The sequence below is a fragment of the Rhamphochromis longiceps genome, linkage group LG9 (assembly GCF_057381845.1).
Source record: "Rhamphochromis longiceps isolate RC_006_pf linkage group LG9, R_longiceps_female_GT1.1, whole genome shotgun sequence".
Taxonomy (NCBI): domain Eukaryota; kingdom Metazoa; phylum Chordata; class Actinopteri; order Cichliformes; family Cichlidae; genus Rhamphochromis; species Rhamphochromis longiceps.
The window spans coordinates 24,778,460-24,799,445 of NC_140565.1; the positions used below are offsets into that span (position 1 = coordinate 24,778,460).

At 41.9% G+C, this 20,986-nt stretch overlaps 1 protein-coding gene across 14 annotated transcripts in view; it reads left to right on the top strand.

Annotated features, from left to right (window-relative positions):
• The window catches only part of scrib (scribble planar cell polarity protein), a 79,044-nt gene that overhangs the window by 22,957 nt on the left and 35,101 nt on the right, over positions 1-20,986 (top strand). For all 14 annotated transcript variants that reach the window (XM_085419021.1, XM_085419007.1, XM_085419013.1 and 11 more), the window contains exons 2-10: positions 8,707-8,824; positions 14,545-14,623; positions 15,192-15,281; positions 17,082-17,138; positions 17,406-17,469; positions 19,409-19,483; positions 19,674-19,818; positions 20,498-20,616; positions 20,773-20,972. In XM_085419021.1, the coding sequence (XP_085275147.1) occupies positions 8,707-8,824; positions 14,545-14,623; positions 15,192-15,281; positions 17,082-17,138; positions 17,406-17,469; positions 19,409-19,483; positions 19,674-19,818; positions 20,498-20,616; positions 20,773-20,972 (947 nt within the window). The remainder of the gene's footprint in view (positions 1-8,706; positions 8,825-14,544; positions 14,624-15,191; positions 15,282-17,081; positions 17,139-17,405; positions 17,470-19,408; positions 19,484-19,673; positions 19,819-20,497; positions 20,617-20,772; positions 20,973-20,986) is intronic.

Sequence of the window (20,986 nt, forward strand, 5' to 3'; positions counted from 1 at the left end):
GCTTAAGGATTCAGAAAGTAAAGGCGACAAGTAAATATTTCTGACCTTGTTGGCAGGCACCAGAAATAGTAGTTAGTTTAAATTAATAAATCTTTTAACATCCTTTTAACCTGTTAAAGGATTAATAAACAGGATAATCTGTTAAAATGTCACCTGAGGCTGCAGTGTCACTCTCTCTGCTATGAGAAGTAAACAAACCAGGTCAAAATCAGGGCAGTTGAAATTTGTACTTTTAATGGGGAACTGTGACATACAGCCGCTTGACTGTGGTGATGTGTGACACCAGGAAAGACGGCTGCACATGTCAAAATTGGAAACGGATTCAAATAGAAATACATACTCCTTTTTCTACGGCCAGTATTTAACATTGACCATTAAATTGTGCTCGGTTTTGACTCGTTTTATCTTGTATTTTTTTTATCTTGAGGCTAAGCAGCTCCATTTTTGTTTTCTCTCTTATTAAATGCCTAGAAAACTGATCGCCAAAACCTTCCCTGGTGTCCGCTGAGCTTTAAATGAAGTGGAACAGAATACGCCTAGGAGCAGCTTTTTAAAAAGACATTTTAAATAATTTTAAAGTTTTAAAATTGCCTGCTTTTAATTTGAAGCATATCACGCTCTTATTACATAATAAATATTTGGCATTTGTGACTGAAAACATCGTTTTCTTTTGGATACTACACATGCGAGAGCAAACGTCCTCAATTCAGACGTCTTTAAGCTGCCTGATGTTAGTTCAGAGTCCGATTGCTCCCTTGTGATAATAACACAGGTGATTGTCATGTGAACTCACGGTGAGGGCGTGGGTGCCATTTCTTGTTCTGTCCAGGCAGCGCCCTCCTCTAAATCAAAAGGAGCGTTTCCACTAAGGAGAACACATCTGAGGCAAACTTTCTTCTGCTGAAAGAGCAACCATGTCCCAATCTCATTATTATGGCATTATCTGGGGTTGATGTGTGAAAACGGCTTAAGCACCCAGCATGGTTGGTAGTCCACAGTGACTATGGAGACCTTTACACAGCTTTACAGGCCTTTGTATTAAACAGGGGCGGGGGGGTAAATCTAGGTTTGTTCCATGTTAGTAATCAACAGCACATAAATAAGATGCAAGACAAATAAGAGATTATGAAATACAGATTACAGCAATGTTTAAACAGCTTTAATGGGCCCAGCACAGAAAAAAGAATGAACATTGATGCGAATAAGAAAAAATTTATTGGCCTTATTTGTATATTTGATCCAGGACATCCCAGATACCGTCACTATATTGACCAAGCAGTTTTTATTGAGAGGAATTTTTACCTGTTTATTTATGACTAACGCAGAGCTGCTGGTAAGTGGCGACAGGCTCAGGTATGTCTTGCCCTGGCTTTCAGTTGTGTTTGCGCTCCACACTGATCAAAGTCACTTAGACAGGTGTAAGCGCTGTAGATGGCAGTCATGCTGTCAGCCACACCACCGTCACCACGCCCTTCTATCTGTGTGGCCTTTTCAGCCCTCCCGGGGGAGCTGCTGGAACCGGATAAGGGTAGTCATGGCTCAAAGTACCACTTAAGTGGAGCACAAACACTCAGGCGCATATGTGGACCGTTTTTAAAATTACGCCAAACAAAGGCGTATGTATACATGCGCCTGCTTTTCTCTGTGCTTCCTGCAGATTCTGTGAGAGTTAATAGAATTAGATGTACCGTCTTAAATGAAATGCACATGACCATTCATAGATGAAATTTGCAGCGTAGTGCTGGTGTGTTTGTGTATTTTGCTTCAGTCTCTCACACACGCAGACACGCAAAGTGGGAGATGGCGGGTGAGAGCAGAGGAAGTGGAATGATAGTTTATAGTTGTGAGTAGGTGGATGGTTGTATTGTTGGCTGATGCGTGTGTGGGTTTTCTGGTGAGGCCACTGGGAGCATTAAACTCCACACTGTGTTTAGACCGGAGTGGACTAGTCTAAACTGCATAATAAATACCATTACTCATTTGTGAGATAAAGGATGCGTGTCTGTAGTTCGTTGGAATTATGTTTTTGGTCAGTAGCTGAAGTCTTTGTCCCACTTAGTTGTGCAGGCTGTCCGGAGCACTGTGGGGCTCTATTGTTTACCCTCCATTCTTCATTAATAATCCACCGTCACCCCCTTTCTCTCGGCTCTCTCCTCTCCACTTTGCACACAATCTTCCTTTTCTCCTTGTGCTGTTCTCCCCACACGCCTTCTCTATCCTTCTTAGTCATTCCTTTCTTTTGTTATCTTTCAGCACTTTCTCCTTTAAAGTCTTCACCCCCTCCTCTTCTTCTCTGTGGTGCCCTCTCGGACAATGAAGGAATCCCCAGGCTGGGTCGGAGGAAGAGGGGAGAGCAGCTAGAGCTGGACTGTGACTGACAGCCCTGTGTGGGACTGGCTGTTTGGCCTTTGTCCCTCTGCCAAGGAAAATGGAGGGAACCCAGAGAGGTGGAACAGTGGGAAGGCGGAGGGAAGAAAGACCAGTTAGGGCATCATTCATGTGTAGAAGTTTTGGCCAAAGCCTCGCCTCCCCCTTCTCCTGCAGAGTAGCCCAAACATTGCTCCATGTGCTCCATTAGCACTGGCCTTGAAATGACCGAGATTGAAATCCTGCTGGTGTTGGTGCTTTTAGCTTCATATAGCTCTACACATACGAGGAGGACGAGAGCTAGGGAGCGGCCTTCTGTCTGTAGCCACTCATGTACTGACTGAGTTTATACCACAACAATGGCCACCGCTGTCTGTAGAGACAAGCGTCCAGTAATGAGCCTCTCTCGGGTGACCGACCAAGTTACTCAGTCAACCAGATCCTCTCAGCTTTTTATTTCCCCGGACACTGAAAGAGTTCAGGAAAGCACAAAAGCATGGGCTTTCCCCTCCCTTCTCTTTGAGCCCCTCACCCGATTGTGTGTGTGTATGTTTGTGTGTTGAGAGGGAATGGCTGTTTGGAAGAGTGGGGACATAAGGACTAGGCTGACAGGGCAGATTTGGCATGAGATTAAGGGGCCCAGGAATGTTTGGATAGGAATTTCAGTTGTGCATTAAAGAGAATTTTAATGACCGTATGTAATTTCCCTCTTTCTGGCACACTTGGGTTGATTTCATATGTGCATCCATTGATTAAGTGCTTTTTTAAAGCAAGCTAAGACCTGAACCAGTGGGTTCAGTTGCATAGTTTTTGTTTTAGTTAGAACTAAGCCAGAAAAAGTTTATTCGTATATCAAGCACAATGAGCTACCACAAAGCTTTAGCATTACACTGTATAGTACTTTTGCAAAATGCTTCATACTGATGGAAAAAAAACAACACAAAAGGAACAATAGTGTAGTAAAAATAATGAAAGTAAAAGTTAAATCCATTAAAGAAACAGAGACTCAGTAAGAGAGTTATTAAAAGCAAACATTAAAATGATTACTTAAGACCAGCAACTTGGCTACAGAAAGACTAAACAAGTATGCTTTTATTTTTGAATTAAATAGTCATAATGTTATAAGTTTAACAGGATTCAGAAGATTAAAAAGGGGCTCAAAACCAGGCGGCCGGGTTCAGATAATCTGATGGGTCGAGTTGCTGATGGGTCGAGTTGCTTCATAGCTTAAGAACATATTGACGTCCTCAACCACGCAGAGCCTAAAAAACTGATAATAAAGTTTTGAACTAAGTCAAAAACTAATTGGAAGCCAATTTAATGACCTCAGCACAGCTTTGAAGACTTGGATTGTTACTTAACTTTTCTTCAGTCTGAATTACAATTAATTTCTTGAAATATGTTTTTAAAAAGTAGCTTTTAGTCAACAAACCGACATTTTTTTTAGATTGAAGTTTCTCCCTGATCCAGTGCAAATACCCTTTGTTTAAAAAAAAAAAAAAAAGAAGAAGAAGGTTGAATTAAGTTTTTGTGTGCGTGCTTGTAGATTGGCTTGCTCCGTCTCTAGTCAGATGGCAGGATTGGAGGGAAACTAAAAGCTAACTGGAATCACTTGATTGGAACACTGCAGCCTCTGTAAACATCAGGCCTGGTCTAACGGTCGAACGTCACTAATACAAAGCACGTACAGTCCACCCAGATTTCCTCATGGTATAAGTAGCCACATTTTAATTGGAGTTAAGTGAGGTTGACATGTATTTCCAGTGTATGTAGAAATACATGTAGATTTAAGACTTCTTCAGTGCACATGGCTGCTGCCTTAATGCCCAGACAGTCTTACTACTGTAGCCGGAGTTCTGAAGCTGGAATATGCAACACATTTTTGACAGTATTAGACAAAAGAAATTCATAATAACCTTTAAGCATGTTGTAATTGGAGTGATCTGAGAGTGAAGTGGACTCCTGGACTCTCAGGATTTAGAAAATATAGCTTGGAATGGGAGACTTCACCAATTGCAGGTGTTTCCTCAGATCGCATCATAGCTGTGTAGACAGAGTCTGTGCAGTGGTGCGTGGGTTAAGCAGAGGACTTTAACTTGGGAGTGTGAGGTGTTTCAGTGGATTTAGGGCACTGTGGCAATGGGGCTATTCCTTCTTAAATAAATTATGTAATTATTTTTCCCCTGCAAAGAAGTTATTTGCCAAGTACTTTGTGACTGAACAAATAAAGGATCAAACTAATTAGCTCCACCATCCTGGACAGTAGCTGGAGTGGCCCTCCAGATGAGGACAATGACTATCGTTGCCATTTGCAGTGCAGTATGGTGGAGTGCAGTTTGGGACAAGACACTGAAGCAGCTGAATGATAGAGAAGACCACCAGGGCACTGACTTGCTGGGACTGAACTTTTAAAAACTTTAAAAAGAAGTGAAATTTAAAAATGCTAAAATTAGTTGCCAAATAATCCTGGGTGACTCGCCCATGTAGAGTCCGTGCGAACAACACCGGTGTTGAAGACTATAATACTCTGCATACTCATGTGCTCTGAGTTAAAGACCTACAAAGCAGGATCTCCTTTGGTATGCCTAAATGATGACTGTGATGAACAAGCATGCGTGCAAACACATCCTGAGGCACATAGCCCTCGTCTGAGTGCAATGCAGCCTAAACAGGACGAAGCATCTAGGGAGTTTCCATGCACTTAAAGGTAGCATGCCTTTAGCTTAGTGTTTGTTTTTGTTAGATGCATCGCTCTCTATAGCAGGCAGGGTGATCGGGCTTGATTTTACTCTATACAATGAGGAATTTCCTGAATAAGTACACACTGCACACAAAACATTTCACCCAAGTTAAACAGACCCAGTCCTCCCACTAGTGAAATCTTACCAGAATCCAACTGCATCTGTGCAGCTGTGTCAATTCTCATAACTAACTTGCATGCAGTTGGGTCACTGACCAAACGTGCAAAGTTGGTGCAAAAATATAAATGCAAAGCATAAAACCCACAAAAGGGAAAAACAAAACAAACCATGACAGAGAGGAACCTCGCCTTCAGGTTTTAGGTGAAGGGGGAGGCAAGAGGTTTTATTTTTTATTTTTTTAAGGCTGATCCAAAGTCAATTAAACCTAAACACATCCATGTGTTTGTTTCATAACTGATGAAGTCCAGCATGTGTAGCTTACCTTCTGTTCCTGTTTCAGTTACCTTCTATTTTGTGTTTGTGGCATCGTGCCTCCAATAAAAACTGGCCCGTCTGCTGAACGAGACGTCCTGATCAAACAAATATTTAACCGTCTGCGTTTCTAGGGCTTGGCTACTGTTTCTAGTTTGAATGTTTTTCTGTAGGCACAAGTGAAACTTGAAAGTGGGCTGCATTGACTGATATGCTGCATATTACTATAAGTGTTCTGACACCCCGCACTGCCACACTGCCCTCTGCTGACGCCTGTGGTCTGCCCCCTTCACTCCCTGCTGCTATGCAGTAAAACATCCTCCTGTTCACAGCTTCGCTCTCTTCCTTGTACAAACAGCTCTTGTCGGAGCCTCATTAAAACACTCTGGTTGCAAAGTTGTAAAAGAAAAGCATCACACTGGTCTCGTTGTCACCAGTGTGTCATCTCGCTCCAGAAATAGTTACCGTCACGTACATATTTGCAGTCCTGCAAATCCCACTGAAGTGACTGAACAGACTGCCACGCTGCGCTGAAGAGACAACAGTGTGGGTACACAACTTGTAATTCCTGATGACCCATTGACCAGTATGACACTGCTTGTTTTCCAGTGTTTGATTTGAAAATAGATCAGTCATGGTGGAAGCGTCAAAGACATCAGACCCGGGTCTCATTGAAGGAGCTGACATTTATTAGCCGTTCTGAAATTAGATGCATTCAAGAGCAGATTTTATTGTTGTTCTTGTTCTTGTTTTTGTTTACAACATTTTATTTAGTTATTCACCCTGATGTGGTTGCAGTGACAGATGGGGTAATATTGCACGGAGGGTATGGACTGTGTATGTAGACTGGATTCATCTGGTAACTTAGGTAATGTGAGGTAAATGCACGAGACCTGTTGATGCGTGTGTTCCAATTATTCAAAATAAACACTGAGACCAATGCAAATTCCAGGAGTTTGCTGGGAGTAATGGCAAAACAGGAGGGCGTTGGAGTGTTGGCACTTACGCTCTCCTTATTGATCAAATTCTGGGTAACAAGTGTGCAGAAAAAAGCTCCCTGTAACCAGTAGTCGTAGTGTCGTCTCCCTCCAGGAGCTTAAAAACTCTGGTTCAAGTGTGGGGGTTCTAACACCACCCTGAGGGGTTTTTCATCTTTAAGTTTTTCCTGTTCTGCCCAGTAAGGTTTCCTCCTCCCCTCCCAGAGGCTGGTTCCCACCTGGCTCCTGCACATGGTTACCTGTTCACATGATCACCTCTCAGCTCCTGTTTCTCGTTTCTGCCATTTGATCCCTCTCACCTGCTCCTCAATGAGCCAACGCCCACTCTCTGTTTATTTTCTCTGTTTATGTTCTCCTCCCATTTCACTCGCCATCAGGTGGGGAACTTCCAATCAGAATTTTGGAAAGTACCGGCGAGCCCGTCATTGCGCTGCCAGCAAAAGACGAGCCAAATTTTTGGGGTATAAATGCCTTTTAACCCCTGCCAAACGAAACGCATCGCTAGTTATCAGGAAATGTCTGTCATTGAGGAAACCAGTGGAGCTGAACACAAGCTTAAACACAGAGCTTTCTCTCGGGATGTTTGTTTTTACCCTTATGTCAGACAAAATCCTCATAATACACATGAAAGAAGATTTGGCGCTATCTGATTTATTTCATATTTATGCAACGGTTCGGAAGCTGTAGCGTAAGCAGGTTTTTTAAAATCTTTAATCCACAGTGGAGGAGGAAGAGCTTAGAAATTGTTTGGATTTTTCAGTTTAGTAAACGAATCATTGGTGATTGAAACACAAAAGTTGTTTTCAGCAGAAGATGCTGCTGATGGCTTGAGGTTTAATTTGAATTAAGGTCGAGGCTCCAAGCTTGCGGACGTGAGGGCACTCTATGTTCAGAAAAACAACCCGAAGAATAACTTTATACAAATTCCTTTTCCAGAATGCTTTAGTCTGCAAGTTCCTGAAGGCTGTTCCTCCCTGTCCGAGCAGTTGATGGGACTGTTGACAGGGTGGACAGTGGATCCTCTGTGGGCAGTACAATCCGGGTCTCATTGAGGGGTTAATAACTGCATAGTTCTGTCCTGTTACTCTTGCTGCTCCTCGCCAGCTTGTCTTGTCTGTCCATCTGAGCAGCAGATGACACGCACACAGTGCGGCTGGCGGAGGAATGTTTCTGAACGCTCGCCTCTCCAACAACCGGGCTCTTGTGAAAGCACTTGGCACGGCCACAGCCGCAGCACTCTTCCCAGCTCTGCGAACGAAAGCCACTTTGTTTGGCTGCCGTTGCCATGGTGTGGAGGATTTTTTTTTTTTTTTTTTGGGAGAATATAAGGATGGATTTTAATCCCCCCCCCCCCCTTTTTTAAACCAGTTGTTTAGATGCTGCCCTCTTTTGCACATAAAGGATGTTTCATGTTGAATTTATGGTTGGGCAGAGAGGAATGTCAACAACACTTGAGAAACACAACTGAAATCGTTTGTAGGACTTTTGACCAAAACAATGAACTAATTTATCTATTAGGTGTTTGTTGGAGTCATTTACTTATCTTGTGTGTCAATTTTTGTGTCACAAAAACACTAATCTGCTTATCTTTTGTTTTGTATCACCACACACGGTTTTTCCTTTCTCATAATGTGCCGTTGTGGGGGTATAGTTAAATTAAAGAGTCTGTGTTACCTTATTTTACAGAAGTTTCTGCATTTTCCTGTAATTTGATAATAATAACAAAAACTGGTTGGAAAATATTTTTATTACCGTCCTTCAGGGAAGGTTAACACTTCCTTGAAGAGAGGCAGTATTATTTTTGGGATTGCTGCCAGACCTTTGACCTTGTTTCAAGTTTGCTGTTGATATAATCAGTAGAATTAATCAATAAGGAAAGGAATCATTAATTGCGCCCTGTAATCATAACTAAATTGTGGATATGCCTGAGGCTGCATGTGGACCATCATCAGCTCTTAATTTTATGTGAGATCGCATTGCTCTTACTACTCCTGGTCTAAAAAGGAACATTAATAAAGCTGAAACAACTAGTACATCAGTTAATCCAGGGACTTAAATCATGAGATTTTTTTGATCATTAATTCTCAAATGCTATCATCCTGCTGCTTGTGCATTGAGCCTGATTGAAAGAGTTATTCTGACTAATGTTGTTTAATGTGTGTTTACAGCCTTTCTTCAGACTACTGAACCTCCGGAAACTCGGCCTGAGCGACAATGAGATCCAGAGACTCCCGCCTGAGGTGGCTAACTTCATGCAACTGGTGGAACTGGACATCTCCAGGAACGGTACAAGCTCACTGCGAACCATCTGTCATAACTCTCATAAAACCACCCTTTGACACATTTTTTTTAAAAGTATGTCCTCATATGGGGATAGTGACTTTAGTTTACAGCATAAAACAATAAAGTCACCACTGTTTAGCAAAGTATAGAAAACATTATGAAGTAAAAGGACTCAGGAGGACATAACCAGTGTCTTGATCGCCCAGGACCAGTAAGAACTGCATATTGGGCAAGTTCATTGGCCAACTTTGTAATGAAGTTTCCACCAGTGACAGTTGTGTTCACCCGTGAAACCCCTCTCTAACAAACATTTATCTTTTTATGCTGCCACCCACTTATTTTCACATTAAATGAAGTGACTTTGACTTAAAAGGTCCAAATCTGATGGTTTTAAACAACTAAACTCATCTTCATATCAATGGGACTGACAGTTTTTACCCGTCACTGAATGTAGCTTCCAGAGTATGACACGATGTGTGCTCTTTATACATGCAGAAAGTACTGATGCAGGGGTCACATTGGCTTCAGTTAAGTTAAGCTCTATTTTATAAAATTGGGGTCAGGGTGTATGAGATTAGTGAAATAAAGCGGTTAGTCTTATTGGGGTTGAAAGACAACATGAAGCCAACGCTGTTCATGGCCAGACAGCACAAGTGCTTCATTCGCAACGGTGACTAAAAATCGATGCATGACTACGGTAAAACGTACCACAAGTATGTGTAGAAATAAAAAGAATACAAGGTTAAAGCCCAGAAACATCTATTTTTCATATCAGCGGTCCAGCCTCGTGCCGAAGCCTCGTTTCTCTGACACACACAATGAGCTGTGAGGAGCTGCCTCTGTGCCTGAGACGGCGAACCCAGGTGAAGTCAAAGAAAACACTTTTCTAGACTTCACAACAGCAGCCCTTGTTACTCTAATCATAATAATCATAATAAAACCAGTGAGGGTAAAAAGCCAGTAGTAGCACTTTATCAAATCACCTGTTCCACAAGGTTAGACATGAAGCTTCAGCTTCTCCCATAAACCATCACTTTATTTAACACCATGATGAAGATTTTAGAAATGAAACCTGCCTGTATGCAGATTAATTGCTGGAGTAGTTTTCTATGATCTTTATATTTGCATTTTACATCTTTAAGTTTGCTTCAGGTTGACAGCAGTCTTTCGTTGTCACTGCAATACCTGCAGCATGCAGTGGAAACAAATTTTTGCACCCCAGTGTAAGGAGAGCATGGTCAGATCAGTTAAATATTAGCTAGCCCTCTGTGCCAGATTCAGATAGCCATCTATAAATGTACGCCTAAATGACAAAACCATCCAAATCAAACTGCTGATTCTGCCCTCGGTCAGAAAGGTAAGGTGAAACCCACGTCTGAGTTTGCCCAGCGATATTATTTTCTGCTGTAATGCGCACAAATATCTTGCCCTTTCCACGTCCTTGAATACTTCACATACACAAACGCCGTGGTAGTGGCAGAAAGGTCTCTGTGTTAGATAGGAGACATCTGCCCTGCTACACACTGCATCAAGTGCTGGGGGAGGCAGTGTGCAGTGGCCTGTGAGGGCCTTTCCCATCTGTCTGCCTGTCTGCTTCCCCACTCCTGCTGCAGGACAGTGCTGAGCCAGATAAATGTGATTGGCTGCTTGGCTCTGTAGGGATTTCTGAGTGTGCACCTGCAGCATCCAGTAGTGAAAATACACTTTGCAATGATGCCACTAGGTCATATTTCCTCCCCTGCCTTTTTATATGTGCACTAGACTAAGCAACCAAGAGTAAAGTAAACATTTAAGCTGTTTGGCACTGTACAAACTATTTTGCTACCTCTTAATATCAAGGTAAGGTGGCGTCGTTGACCTGCCTTCTGGATAGGACTAATTTCAGCAGGGCTGTGACGTACTCTCAGGGTGCCAGGCAACTACAGTGTCCAGGAGATGAGACTTTCTGCTCGTCCCATGTAAAGTTTTAATCATTGGCCCCAAAATTAATATGATTATATACTTCTAACTTAGTTTATAATATCACAGCATAGTTATTAGTAGACTTATATTTTAGCTTACGACAACAAATCTGCAAAAGGTTTAGTAACTGAAACCTTAAAACTAGAGCTGGGCGATAGAACGATAACGATATGTATCGCGATATAACTTTTACTCGATAGAGAAATTACGCTATCGCGATAGACCTCGCCGCTCTTGTCCTCAAAAAAAAAAAAAAGGTCAGCCAATCCAAATTAAGTAGCGCAGAGCCGAACCAATCACAGCCGCAGCGTCACGTAGCGTGACTTGTTACGTACAGCACAAGTGCCAAGCCGCACGTGTGTTTGTTTGGGAAGCAGCCAGCGGGTAATGGAGCCAGCGCGTAATGGAGGAAATGAGTGTGCCGACTAGAAAAATCAACCGAGCGTGACCGAAGAGAAAACAGATGATGGTTCCAGTGCCGGAGAGATTGTCAAACGGAAGAGCCATAGAAGTTCCGTAGTTTGAAGGTATTTCGGCTATTTCAAGTCTGACAAAAACAGAGTAGCGTGCACTGTAAATTGTGCCGAAAGCAAGTCTGGAAATACAATAAACTGGTGCATGCGTCACACTGTGCGCCACGTCATTGTTTCTGTGAAATGAATTTCTACAAGACTGTTACTGTTAATTCTAATCTCTGCAGTGTTTAAATGCTTACATATACACACAGTTACTGTCCCTCCACACATACGACTCGGTTCTGCTTCTATGCCCCAGCTTTGTTTACTTTTTCCCACCGAGGCTTCTAGACTTCTGATTGGCCAACATTTCTGCACGGTTAGGAATCTAGCGCCACCTGCTGCTTTGGCATGTTCATAGCAGCGTTTTCCTTCATTTCTGCCTTTATGTGTGGACGGGATTATTTTTTTAAAACGAAAACGGAAAATCTCCGTTTTCAAAAATACCCGTGTACGTGTGGACGTAGCCTCAGTCTCTGACTGGAAGCGCTAATTCGTCATTCGGCTTTTGTCAGACTAAAGTAACTGTTAAAACTGTTTGAAAAGCTCAGCTATACAACAAGGAGAGATTGAGAATTTCCTTTTAGTTCTCAGTTTATTTGATATTGACAAAAGTTAGTCAGTTTTGTCTGTTCTTCTGTAAAACAAACTAAGATTTATTTTTAGAATTAATATTTTGTTTCTAAGTGGAATTGACAATTTAGTCTGTTTCGTTTGTTCTATTTTGAAACTTAAACGCTTTAGCGGCTGCCTTGTGTGTAGTTTGCAATATTTGCCTTTATTTATCTGAAAAAGTCTCATGTTCCTTAAGTACATCTACCCTGTTGAACTTATTATGGGAAATAAATATTTAAATAAAAACAAGCTGCTGATTATTTCACATTTTACTTGTGAGCAACGGCACATTTAAATCTTACAAATATAGTTATTTGGCTTATATCGTGATAGATATCGTTATCGCCTGAAATGAAAAAAACATATCGTGATATGAAAAAATCTCATATCGCCCAGCTCTACTTAAAACAACTATTGATGGAGTCTTGCTGCAGGTATCGACAGAGGTGGTCAGCTGTGTAAGACCTCGGGTGGATGGGAGCAGGTGGATGGGAGCAGGTGAACGGCTCGCTTTCATTCACATTTAAACTGTGAAGAGTCTGTTTGATGACTCATAACTGAACAGCCAGTTTGCTGCACACATCGACTCCGAAGGTGGACATGCTCTGTGTTGGTATGAAACATGTCATGCTTTTTGGCATCTGTTGAACATAGTATTTACACGAAGAAGCATTGTTTTAATCATAAAACTACTATTATTTACTCATTTTTTTCATTTTTTGCCTAATCCCTTAGATCTATAATACCTTAGGTCTATATACAGCAATAGAAGCGTGCACACCATCTGGCTGCAACTTTATTTTATATAATTTTGTCTGTCTTTAATTCCTTCTTTATCTTTAGCCATGAATTTTACTAGAGAGACGGGCTGCAATCAAGTCCCACCTACCCACCCACACCCCAGGGGAAAAAGTTTGTGGCTTTCCACTGACTGTATTGTACTAAACATAGGCTACTAAAATAATCCTCTGACTTAATGTTTTCAGTCAGCTTAAGGCGTTTTGTTAGTGTTTCAGCCCATAGTTGCATGTTGATTGTTTTCCCTTGTTGGGGGTGTGGTTTTCATAGTATTACACAATGCTCTCTGTCTTTATACTCAGGAAATGTAATGCAGTTAGATTCAGATGTATGTATCAAATGTAACTGATGTGGCCATGCACAGTCAGTTGCCTTCTTCAGAGCTGGTGTGTTTGGACAGATAAAATGAAAGAAAGAGTCAGTCTGCGATTAAATGGGACCAACTCGGCAGTTACATGTAAATTGTTCAATATGGCGAGTAAGTGTAATAAACTGGTGAAAACTGCAAATCTGTTGCTCTCTGCACACACAAAAACTCATAGTTACGTCTTACAGTCTTGCCAGAATCTCATAGGTTTGAAACTAATTCAAAAAAGGCACCCGGCAGTCTTGTTTTTATATAGGAATATAATAAGAATACACCAGTTTCAATCAGCTGACCAAAGTCTCAATCACACAGAGATGTCCCAGACAAGTTGCACTGATTGGCGGAGACTGGCTCGGATTGATTACACCACGCTGCTGACCTGTCTGCGTTTATGAATTAGACAAAAATCATTTGCAAACCCTCAGCAATCTATGAGTGATTGCAGTTAGTCTGAAGACGATCGCAAACACCTGTGTATCAAAAGTGTTCGCCCAGAATCTGCTCGTGGGTGTCGCACACTCAACCTGTGGGCAACCAGTTGGTCACCGCAACTCCTTAGACACAATCTCAAACGTTAAATGCAGTCTTTGGACAACCACAGATTTTTACCCTAGCCACAAAGAGGTCTTTTAGTGTGACTGAACCATAACTGATATGGTATTGTGTGCTCACCTTAGTTTTAATTTATGTTCATTTGGTTATTTTTGCCACCATAAGAAGTGTTTGTGATTTTCTTGAGACTGAGATCTCTGTGTAAACATAAGTCACTTGCTTTGAAAAGGTGTTTCCTTTGACAAGTGCTTATTATATCAAAATCATAAAAACTTTAATAAAAGAATAAAGGCTAAATATTAAGCAATAAAACATGACTAAAAACTGAAACAAGCAAATGTAGTTTTGAAACCTAATGAAACTAAATTGAATTGAAAAAAGGAACATGAAAACAAAATGCTAATGTAAATATTAAAATTATACCACACTATTAGAACTGGCACTGATATCAGCCCTGTTGAATGAGCTGGTTAAATTAATTTTGTACTAAATTTTCAAAGCTCATGCGATGAAGAGCTGCAAGATTTTGAAAAAGGATAGATATTATTTCATAATGAATAATTATTTGGTTCCTGACTCTAAATGGTCATTAATAAGAACAAAAATCACGTGAATTAGCTGAAACACATATGTACATATGTCTTTAATCACCACTATTGGCCTAGATCTTCACAATCAGTGCATCCCTGAGAAAATCAAGATGTACTGCTACACTTTGACCTCTGCAAAAAAAAAAAAAACGTCTCATTTTTCTCTCATTTTCTTTTCTCTGACTTCTCTGCTCTTTGGCATCTGGTTGTGGTTATGAGGAACTTTTTAAAATCATTCGCTCTATAGCATCAGCTCGTTTCACGATCCACATCTGTGCATCCACAACGCTGACTCCTCCTCCTTCTTCTCTTTTTCTCCTGCAGATATTTCTGAGATCCCAGAGAGCATTAAGTTTTGCAGGGCCTTGGAGATTGCAGACTTCAGTGGAAACCCCCTCTCCAGGTAAGTGCATTTCAACAGCCCATCATTTTTTATGATCATTGTGGGGAAAATATAAGAACGGGGTATTCCCAGATACAGTAACGAGAGCAGAGTTGTGGGGGCAACACTGTTTTGACAGACGAAATGAAGCGCGAGTGTCATTTTCTTTGCTCTAATTACTTTGCTAAGTGTGCAGTGAACTGAACTTTTAAATATTGTAGTTGTTCGTGTGTTCATGTAAACAGTATATCGAGTTTGTGGAGTGTGACCCTCATTTCACTGCTAAGTAAGGATTAGGAACAGTAAATGAACACATGTCTGGAGCTGATCATTGTTTTGCGTGCTTACTACCGCTTGGCTTAACCAGGATACCAGTTAATTCCCATTATAGCCCCGTTCACCTTCATCACCTTCTTACCCCCTGTCATCAATATCTCTCCGCTCCTACTATGGAAAAGTGATTGAACAGCTGGCAGAAACTTTGATCCTGATTTCTTTAACAGATGTGGAGGGCTAGTAGTCAGTGTGTGAGTTGGCTGTTGCCATTAAAATCTAACAGACACCATTTTCCTCTTTCTCTCTGCCTCAGATTGCCGGATGGTTTCACTCAACTCCGAGCGCTCGCTCACCTGGCCCTCAATGATGTGTCATTACAGATGTTGCCCAACGACATTGGAAAGTATGTACACGCTCATTATGGCTCATAGAAGACAATCTGATAAGTTAAAAGGATTGTTTTTGTTTATTTTTTTCAGTTTTTCCTCTTGGTTAGATTAAGAAAAAAATAAAAGCAACACTGACGCAAGTGGGAGCATTGGCTATCTTTTATCTCATTGTAAATGAAAAACCTTGCTCCTGGTCTGGGACGTCGTGAAAGGCCCCTTTGTCCTCTTTCCAGCACTGTGCCGATGCCGGTGCCTAATCTAGAGCCAGGTTCATTCCTTTTTTACTGAAGAACAACCGGTGCCAACAAGCTGGTAGTTGGCAAAGCACAAAAAAACTCATGAATGGAAAGTTGGAACCACAGATCAGGGTATTTCCTGGCTTAAAATTGGCTTTTGGGAATGAGGGGTGGCTGTGAATGTATGCATGATTGGTTGCGCCAATAGTTGACAGTGAGTGCTGTGTTACTGTACTTCATGTAAGTGCGCATTTTTCTGCCATTGCTGGTTATTAGATGAAGAAAAATTAATTTTATGCAAAAAAAAAATGAAACCGAACTTAAAAGATCACAATAGTTATAGTATTATTACAAGCCTGGAGAGACTAAACTAAATTGAAACCAAAGCCAAATATTCTTGTGTTCAGGATGAACCGGGGCCATGTCAGTGGCAACAGGAAGGGTTCCCCAAGAAATGACTGAAGCCTGAAGGATCTGTTCACAATTACTTTCTTACAATATTACCCCAAATTTTGCTGTATCACATTTAGTTCTCAGACCTGCTGCAATGTGGGACCAGTTCTCAGAAGTCAGGCCGAACTGGCTTCGCGCAGGCAGAGAAAGTGTTTCCATGTTGGAAAATGACAATCCCACGAGGGGCCAGACATGTACACTTTACTGACACGCTTTAATTTGACGTTAAATACAGCGCATTCTTACTATGATCCATTTAGGCCCTAAGGCGACCAAACAGTTTTACTGACTAAAATGACAGAGAGGTTAATTTATTATACATGAATACTCTTTGAGCATAAACCATCCACCTCAAGGCTTCTGCAGTTATAAATCTTGTTAAAGCAATGCTAGCCATGGTTCACTGCAAAACATTACAGTGGTAGTAATTAGAATTGGGACAATTGGGTAACGAGATGAAGAACAAAACACTGTAAAAAGTTGTAGGAAAAGTAGACTCGGACATTTTTATCATTAAAATATTGCCTATATTCTACCGTAAAGCCAGCTTAATGATCCATTTCTAAACAAAAGAAGGAGGAAAGAAATCCTGATGTTTCAGCAAAGTAATGAGTCTTCATATCTTTTATATTTGGACTTGCACAGTTTGTTTTTTTTAAGATTTGAGGCGCCTCACACATCTCTACTGATATCTGTCTTTGGCATCAGATTTCCTTATTTTGTGCCAAAAGCAGAGGGTGCAGCAGTCGCTGTGCACACTTTAGTGACAATTCACAGGCGTAAGATTGAGAACCTAAGTGCTTAAAGGTTGCAAAAACTGTAACCTGTGGCCACTGAGATTTACAGATGTGCATGAATAAAGCGAGCGTGCAGGTTCTCGAGGAGTACCGATGTGCTCTGAGGAGGCTGCGGGCCACTGCTGTTCTCAGACAGATGGAAGAGTCCCTCACCACGCCTGGCAGCCCAGACGAACAGACCCGCCATCTGACTAACCAGCCTGCCTCTCCTCTCCCTTCTTTTCCTCCCCCATCCTTTATTCTCTTCACCTGCCAACTCCTGCCCCTCATATTTTTTGTTTCTCTTCATTTATGTGCCTCGTGTTCTCTGTCATTCCTGCTTTTGTAGTTTGGCCAACCTGGTGACGTTGGAGCTCAGGGAGAACCTGTTGAAGTCTCTGCCCACGTAAGTTTTTCATCTCTGCTCATACCACACATACATATTTCACTCTCCGCATTTTTCATTGGGGTGTTTTGTCACTGCTACTTTTACCTGTCAATTACTGTAGACGTTTCGGGAAAGGCACACACCACGAGTTACTTGTAACAGCAGGTTTATGAACGTACATCACTACATGTGAATGAATGGTATGCTGTTACCAGTTGGAGCCGGAGCTCTTTGTTCTTTGAGTGCACATATTTGTGTGACGTAACCGGTTGTGCTTTGATACAGGTCGCTCTCTTTCCTGGTGAAACTGGAACAGCTGGACCTGGGCAGCAATGAACTGGAAGTTTTGGTAAGTCAGCGTCTCATCCCCTTAAATGATCATCATCGTGCTCAGACAACACCCTTGATTGTGTCTTAAAATAATATTTTTCATTTTCGCACAACCAGTAGACCAGACATACACACACGCACACACTCTCAAATTGACACGTATCACAAATATCCCTCTCACAGTCCCACCACAGTAATTATGATCCAGACCACATGTTTACTTCACCAAACGCGGCCCAGCCAGTCTGAAAGAAGTGAAGCCCTGCCTGCACTACCCCAGAGTGAGTGCCGGTTTTAGCCCGGGAACACCCACCTGTCTGTGTAGGACAGAGCAAACAATGTCTCATGTCCTGACGAGGGCGGAGGCTGAACAAACAGTTGACATCATGATGAAACCTTGCCTGCATGCCTGTCATAGACCATCGCTCAGCCAGCTTAGATGCTAATTAATTATTTCATATTTTAAATTTGAGCTCATTTCAAGATCCTTCAGTTGACTTTTTTTCCTAAAATCAGAATCTGATTTACCAACATTAGATTAAGAAATCTGTGTCAGACTAGAAGTCTCTGAAAGTCCTGAAGTTTCTGTTTCAGTACACTAATACACGGGAAAGATCATATGCATATTTAAAGGAGAGCTTTTGTGCTGATTCTTGTACTCACCTGTCATACTTGAATGGTTCAATCCGTATTTATCTTATGTTGGATTTTTGTGCAGCCCCTGTGCATCTATGAGATCTGAGGTTTACTTGTACATTTACTGACCTCATTATTACCATTGTAAAATTACATACTTGATATAAACCAAGGAACAGCATAATAGGGTCACCTTTAATTTTTATTTATCTTCTGTTTCAAAGTTTGAATTGTCCTCTACAGGTTTGTGGGGATTGTTGCCTGAAGTATCAAAGGCATATTTTTCCAACTCGGGAAAAGTGTAGAGTTGGAGATTTGAAGTAATTTTACTGGTGTAGCTGGTGAAAACAGAAGTAAAGGCAAAGCTGAAGCAGTACTTTAGCTAATTGAGCCTACCGGTTAAATACCCTCAACTATATCCAAGGGCTGTGGGTGGATTCCTCTGAAGGGTTTCTGGGCTTACCCTTAGGGATAAGTCTTTAGGAGAGACTCGGAGTAGAGCCTTTACTCTTCTGTATCCAAAGCAGCCAGTTGAGGTGTTACAAACATCTGACTGGGATGTCTTCTGGAAGTTGATAAGGCACTTTTGACTGGGAGGAGACCAGATTATGCTTCTTAGCTGTCTTGGGAACACCACACAATTCCCCAGGGAGAACTGGAGGAGGTGCCTGGCGAGAGGGAGGTTTATGGGAATGTTTTTTATACGATTGCCCATGTGACGTGGACAACACGGGACAACAGAACTTCTTGAGCTAGTGAACTTTTTTGACAACCTGCCAGATGGCCAGGACTCAAGTGAAGTGCAAAAATGACCAAATAAAACAAAAGTGATGAGTGACAAGAAGAAGACGGCACTGTTGGTGAGGCGTGTGTGTGTGTGTGTGTGTGTGTGTGTGTGTGTGTGTGTGTGTGTGTGTGTGTGTGTGTGTGTGTGTGTGTGTGTGTGTGTGTGTGTGTGTGTGTGTGTGTGTGTGTGTGTGTGTGTGTGTCAGCTGCCAGAGAAGAGAGATGTAAGAAAGCACACCTGGTACTGATGTGTCAGAAAAGTCAAACTGAAAGTCGGAATCCGGTGGAAGTCGTGCTAGTCAGCGCTGATTTCAGCTTCAAGCATCTGAAGCGGTCTGTGTTATAACTGAGGCTGACATCAGATCTTTCTGTAACAGTCATCCACAGATGTCACATGATTTTTCTTTTCCAAATTCTCAGCCCCTCTAACAGATTTCAAATGAAGCACGATCTGCACAACGTGCCGTTTTAACACAAATTAGATTTTACATAAAAATATGGCCACTCACTCTCTTTTCTCCCCTACTTTCCTTTAGCCGGATACCCTCGGCGCTCTCCCCAACCTAAGGGAGCTGTGGCTGGACCGTAACCAATTGTCCTCATTACCACCAGTAAGTACAGCTTTTTCGTTTTTTTGTTTGTTTGTTTAAATGTCCTGATTTTCATGAAGTTCCAAACTGTTGCGTTCATGCAGAATTTACTCCCACTAGCAGTTTTCTTCTTTTTGTGTTTGCTGGATTGTATTGTGTCTCTATAGCTCACTGTAAGTGGTAATTTATGTGTTTGTGTGTGTGTGTGTAGGAGCTGGGAAACCTTCGTAGGTTGGTGTGTCTGGATGTGTCGGAGAATCGTCTGGAGGAGCTCCCGTCAGAGCTGAATGGCCTCCTGGCTCTCACAGACCTGCTGCTCACACAGAACCTGCTGGAGGTCGTCCCGGACAGCATAGGTGAGAAACACCAGGGGAAGGGACAGGCTTGTTTTCTGTGTTGGTGTTGGTGTTTATTACCTTTGTTTTGTAACTAACTCAGTAATTCAATAATAATTCAATAATGTTCTTCCTGTAAACTGTGTGTTATCTTGTCAGTGAAAGTTTTTGCACCTAATCATGAAGCCATATTAAGTATACACTGGGATATGGCTCTAGTGTGATCTTAAACAAGAACAGCACTGCCCCCTACTGGAAAAATAATGCCAATGAAGCACAGATATGTGTTTAATTGCAAGGACTAATTAGATTAACATATTTTACAGTATGTTGTCCGTGAGTCTTGCAAACTCACGTCTACATATTGCAGCTTAGATGGTGCATCATAAATAAGCTGTAATGTGGGCTAAGTCTGTGCTTCTGCTGTTCCTTCTTCTTTGCCCTTGCTGTGGAAAGAATACAAATAATTTCTTAGTAGTGAAGTAAAACAGATTTTAAGAATCGTGAGAACTGCCCACTGCAGCCTCTGTCTTTGTTTTTCATTTACGCTTTTCTGCATAAAACTCTTGCTCAAAATCACACACATCCACACACAGATATATTAAGAAACACGTATGTGATCTGAATGAAAAATAGTGCAGCCCAGTAGTGAAGTGTACGATGTTGTGTATTGCTAAATGTTACCGTGATTTGTCTGCAGGGTCTCTGAAACAGCTGTCCATCCTGAAGGTGGACCAGAACAGACTGACCCATCTGACTGATTCAATAGGCGAGTGTGAAAACCTCACAGAACTTGTCCTGACGGAGAACCTGCTACAGGTAGGGACGCACAGTATAAACTGCTTCCTGCAGCCCTGCATTTGACCTATTAGGGGTTCATGCACACCCATTAATAACTAAGTCCCATTAACAATAATTATGTTGAATCACTGATTCCATTAATGGCTTTCGTCTCCCTCCCTTTCGCTTTCAAAGTCGCTTCCTCGCTCGCTGGGCAAGCTGAAGAAGCTGACCAACCTGAATGTAGACCGCAACCGGCTGGGCAGCGTGCCCAAAGAGCTCGGCGGCTGTGCCAGCCTCAACGTCCTCTCACTGAGAGACAATCGCCTGGGCAAACTGCCTGCTGAGCTTGCAGATGCCACAGAGCTGCATGTGCTGGATGTGGCTGGAAACAGGTACCCTTAATTAA